This window comes from Arachis ipaensis, chromosome B07 (genome assembly GCF_000816755.2).
Source record: "Arachis ipaensis cultivar K30076 chromosome B07, Araip1.1, whole genome shotgun sequence".
Lineage (NCBI taxonomy): Eukaryota > Viridiplantae > Streptophyta > Magnoliopsida > Fabales > Fabaceae > Arachis > Arachis ipaensis.
Genome location: NC_029791.2, coordinates 25,018,546 through 25,023,720, shown reverse-complemented (window position 1 = coordinate 25,023,720; position 5,175 = coordinate 25,018,546). Strand labels below are relative to the sequence as shown.

The 5,175-nt window shown below is 35.9% G+C and overlaps 1 protein-coding gene across 1 annotated transcript; it reads left to right on the top strand.

The window, feature by feature from the left end:
- On the top strand, positions 3,644–4,861 carry LOC107606995 (proteasome-associated protein ECM29 homolog). The gene is made up of 4 exons (XM_021107509.1): positions 3,644–3,780; positions 3,905–3,991; positions 4,407–4,689; positions 4,795–4,861. Exons 2-4 carry the CDS (start codon positions 3,962–3,964, stop codon positions 4,827–4,829), a joined length of 348 nt encoding a protein of 115 aa, XP_020963168.1. The 5' UTR covers positions 3,644–3,780; positions 3,905–3,961; the 3' UTR covers positions 4,830–4,861.

Genomic DNA, 5,175 nt, shown 5'->3' with positions numbered 1-5,175 from the left:
TTTATTTATTTGTTTTACCTAAGTTAGCACCTTCATCATTACATTACATATAGTTGAATCATAATTTTTTTAATTTCCTGAGCCAATCATCAATAAGAATATCTCTTACAAGTTACAAAATAGGCAACCAACCACCTCATATCATCATCAGTCCAATATATATAATAAACTGATCTATTCAAATTAATTTACACACAAATCAAATCAAAACACATGGAATTAATTAACAGATAGAGTGAAGAGGAAGTACCTATCACGGATTTGAACCTGTTACATCATGGATGCCATTCTTTGCTGATCAGCTTCTGAAAGTGATTCCAAACCAGTTAACATGCTCTTATCCATGATTCAATTCAATTCAACTCAACCTAGTTTTCTTCATTCACATTAATCAAATATATCACGCACCTCAAGCAATTATAGTACATCCACTTCAATCTGCTTAATTAAAATAAACTAGTAATAAAAAAACCTGTGGAGACGGAATCTCTGGACCAAGACAAGGGAGCAAAGGCAACCAGGGAGTTTGGAGAAGAAACTTAAACCCCAGGAATAAAATTAAAACCAGTTAACTAACAATAATATAGGATTAAATAATCACAAACAGCACAATCTAATCACAATTAAGCTACAAAAGCACAAAGAATAGCAGGACAACAACATATTTACAATGAACAATCACAAACAACAGTAAGAGCTAATCAACAATCAATTAATCAATGAATAAAAAATTGAAAACACAAATCATTCAAGAATAATTCAAAGATCAATAACCCTTATGAACAGAGCAAAAAATGAACAATGTCATTACACTATTACAGTGAGCCACGAACAGAGCATTGACCTTTGAAGACGGCGAGCTGGCGACAAACACGACGACGGACAACGGCGAAGAGCTGCGAAACAGGAATGGAGAGCAAACATTGGCGATCGAGGGGATCGAGGGACCTCGAGAACGACGAATCATGAGGATTGTGAACGACCACGACGAACCTAGTGGCAATCTTGAGCGCGACGGGCAGCGACGGTGAGATTGATGGCGGCGCGGTGGAGGCTTGGGTTTTCACAACCTTTTAAGGAAGAGCTGCGAGATGGATGAATGGCGGCAGAGCGCGACTAAGGACGATGAGCAGACGAGTGAGACGTGACAGTGGCGCACGACGACAGAGGGCACAACGACGGGGAAATCGAAGAAGCGGCTAGGGTTTTGTTATTTGGTGCTTTGGTAGGAAAGAAGGAATGACCGAATGAGAGAGTGCAGGGCTTCGATGATGAGAAGAAACAAACAAACAAAAAAACTCACTAAGTGTCCTATACATGTGTATTGGCGTTTTTACATTAAGCAACGCTTTTAAAGCGCACCCAAAACATAACAAATATGCTACTCTTTAAAAGCGCTTTTTTTAGTATGAAAAGTATACCTATAGATATCAATATAAAGCTACGCTTTATAAGTGATTTTTATTATATCTAAGGCTATACTTTTTAAATAATGTCACAATTATGTTTCTTATTCTCTTATAAAAGGGAAACACAAAAAAAAAAGCGTAGCCTATTTTCTGAATAGGCTACTCTTTTCAAATGTAACTTAAAAAAAGTGTAGTTGAATGAGTGTTTTTCTTGTAGTTCATTCTTAATCAACTTTTGTTAAGACACTATTTTTATTTGTAGCCAAATAAACAACTTATGAGTCGTAGTCTTGTTTTTGTTTTTTTTTCCGAAATTTATTTCTTAGCTGAAATTTATTGTTTCAAAATATATTATGTCAATATATACAGCAAAATACTTTTATAAATAATTAAAAGTAGACATATATGATATATATCATTACGATTTCAATTGGTAACAGTCTGTTAGACTGGATTATCTTTTTCTATATTTGTGACTAAAATATCTTTTTAAAATAACAAATAAATTAAATTCAACCTTAATCTGAAAATTCAAAAAAGGAAAAAAATCAAAACCAAATATCCAAAAAACAAGTAATAGATGATAGGGGTGTTCAAAACCGATCCGGACCGAACAAAACTGATCAACCGAACCAAAAAAATTGAAAACCGAACAAACCGACAACCGAAAAACCGAAAAAATCATATTTTGCTGTTTTTTATGTGGTTTGGTTCGGTTTTTGGTTCTAACACTGAAAATCCTAACCAAACCAAACCGAACCGGTCAACTTAAAAACCCTAAAATCCATTAGACCATTACCCCACCCCACCCCCATTAGATCAGATAAATAGTGTTCCACACTCCTAACCTAGCGCAGCCATTCTCTCTCAATGAAGCCCCATTACCTCAACCCCTCGTAGCCGCGCCTCCCCAGCGCTTCCCAGCCCTGCCTCCCACTCTCCCATCACCTCGCAGCCCCACCTAGTCCCGCCGAACCAGCCCCTCCCAGTCTCGCCGAACCAGCGCCTCGTAGCCCCTCCCTGCAGCGCCTCGTAGCCCCTCCCAGCAACACGAACCAGCGAACCCAGCCCCTTCCAGCAGCGTCGAACCTGCGCCTCCCAGCCCCTGTTGCTGATTGTTGTTGATTGTTCACTTATTTGTTGATGATTTTTTAAAATTATTAATAATTTTATTTTTTTTTGAATTTCTCGTTCTATTTGAATAATTTATGTTCTATGTTCAGTGTATTTTTGAAATTGCTAATTGTTGTTGATTGTTGTATTTGTTTATGCAGTTTGTTGTATTTGGGGGTTTTAGCTTATGAATGTGCATTATTTCTAGTTGTTAGGGTTCTAGCCTTCGAAGGTGTAAGGTTCTGATTGTTAAAGATATGTTTTTTATTGTTAGGGTTCTAGGATCTGATTGGTAGAGAAGGTGTAAGGTATATTTAACTGCATTTTGTATATAATTAATTGCTGGATTTGAGATTTGTTTGCTGATGTAGTTGCCATAAGGAATTCATTTGGTGCCACAAATTACCTTGTTGTGCTATGTATATATATATTGGTCTTTTCTAATTGCTGGTTTATTGATCATTGTTTAATTTATTTGTTGTTTTATTTAGGGAAATTTATTTGCTGGTTCACTGATCATTGTCACCTCTTAATTTAAGTAGATTTTGAATTTTTTTTTTTATCACAGTTCCATTGATGGAGTTATCAAGGAGAGCTTTACGGAATAATTTGTCCTATTTGTTATAACACTTGTAATTTTGGTTATGATGTACTAGGAAAGAATATGCATGAATATGAATATCTTGAGAAGAATGGGATGGATTGTCAATTCTTTGAATGAGTGACTGATTCCTTATTTTAAACTCAGTGACTTTGAGATCATGTGGAAAAAACCCTAAAAGTGGCTCCAAGACTTTTCTTTTGTTGAAAATTATAGTTGCATTAGTAAAATTGCATATATGATATATGTGTCCTTATAAGAATAAAAGGATAACTTGGGTAGACATTATACATGCAAGAAATGGTCACAAACAGGTAGAAAAGGACGAAGAGGCAACATTTTTAAAAACTGAACAAATCGAACCAAATCAAACCGATTTTAATTGGTTTGGTTTGGTTCGAATAGCTTCGATAAAAAAATTGAACCAAACCAAACCACAATTTAATTAAACGATTGGATCGGATGATTTTTCTCTCAAAAACCGAACCAAACCGCACCGCGAACACCCTAATAGATGATTCTAGTACAAACACAACTGAGGAGATCATGATTTTCTGGAAATTTCTCGTCTCTTGGCACAACCAAAATACTTCCATTGAAAGTAAATGAATGTCTCATTCCCCCTGAAACCCCACTTTTCGCCCACAATACTTCCCAGTAATGAATGTCCTGTACCCACAATATTCCTTGTTGGATTACATTTGTGTTGAACCCCATTAACATAGCATGTTCAAAAGGAAATTTCAAATGTGTTTACAAGGCTCTTACTTGATTTGTGAAGCCTCCAAGCCACCCACGACGGATTTGATACCGATCTCACTATGCCACTCCATCATTGATGCAAATCCCTTCCTCACTTGCTATGCCGGGCGTCTTCCTTTACGCTCTGCTCGATTTGTGGTACACAATCGCTGTTATCGATTCTCCGCCATCGCTAGGAGAAGGAACCCTTCTTTAAGAACAATAAACCCCAAAACGACTTTCAACTACATCGTATCACCTGTTTCTCTAATTAACTTCGTAATTAACATTTATCACAGAGCTAAAATAATTACCCTACCTTCATTAGCATTTTTACCGTGGTTCACAAAGTCAACTTCTATGTTCAGCATACTCCAAAGGTGGCATGCGTCACATTTTTATTGGATATTCTTCCTTTGGTCATCTTTAAGCGGGAAAAATATAATGCTAAAGAAGAGGTGAAAAGTGAGAAACTGTCACCATATTAGCAATTATAACCTGACCAGTTCTTATGCTTTTCATTTATCTTTTTCCATCCACAGGTTGAAAAGCATTTAATAGGATTATGGACTGTTGCATTTCGTTCAATGGATGATATAAAGGAAACTGTTAGAATTTCCGATGAAATATTATGTCGTGCCGTAACCACACTGAAAACAAGGCTTTGTGATGTGTCTCTAACTGATATATCAGATGCACACAAAGCAATGAATATAGTTTTACCCTTTTTGCTTACAGAAGGTATACTAAGTAAGGTTGACAGTGTTTGGAAGGCTTCAATTGGAGTTGTAATGAAGCTTACAATGGTTAGGAATTTATCCAATGGTATCGACTCATTATATTCAATTAATAAGTGATCTATTTTTTAAGAAGCTATACTATGTTGTTGTAAAAATTTCTTTATCTTGAAATAGAATGGTTCCTTTTCAGCATGCTGGAACTGCAATCCGTCCACATATGGCTGATCTGATTTGCTGTAAAAGTTTCTTTATCTTGCTGCATGCTGATCTGATCTGATCTGATCTGAAATAGCATTTTTTTAATTCTTATTGTGGAGGTTTTCACCCGAAACTTGCATATCTTTGTACTAGCAAAGATTTGTTTGTTGTTGAAGCAGGAGAAACAAAAATTCATCAATTCCAATTATACTATGTTTTAGAAGTAGCTGCTTCATTATATTTCTTAAAGGTGGCCACTCTGATAAAGTTGCCAATTTCAACTTTTTCTAAAGATGTTTTTCATTTTGTGGTTGTTATTGATTTAAAAGCGTGTCACTAAAAGTGTTGCTTAAAGAGAAAGTGTTACCCTTAA

Coding starts and splice junctions, on each gene's coding strand:
- LOC107606995 (XM_021107509.1), top strand. CDS start 3,962: ATGCAAATCCCTTCCTCACTTGCTATGCCG. Junction 3,992..4,406: donor CTTCCTCACTTGCTATGCCG/GGCGTCTTCCTT, acceptor TTCCATCCACAG/GTTGAAAAGCATTTAATAGG. Junction 4,690..4,794: donor GGTTAGGAATTTATCCAATG/GTATCGACTCAT, acceptor GTTCCTTTTCAG/CATGCTGGAACTGCAATCCG.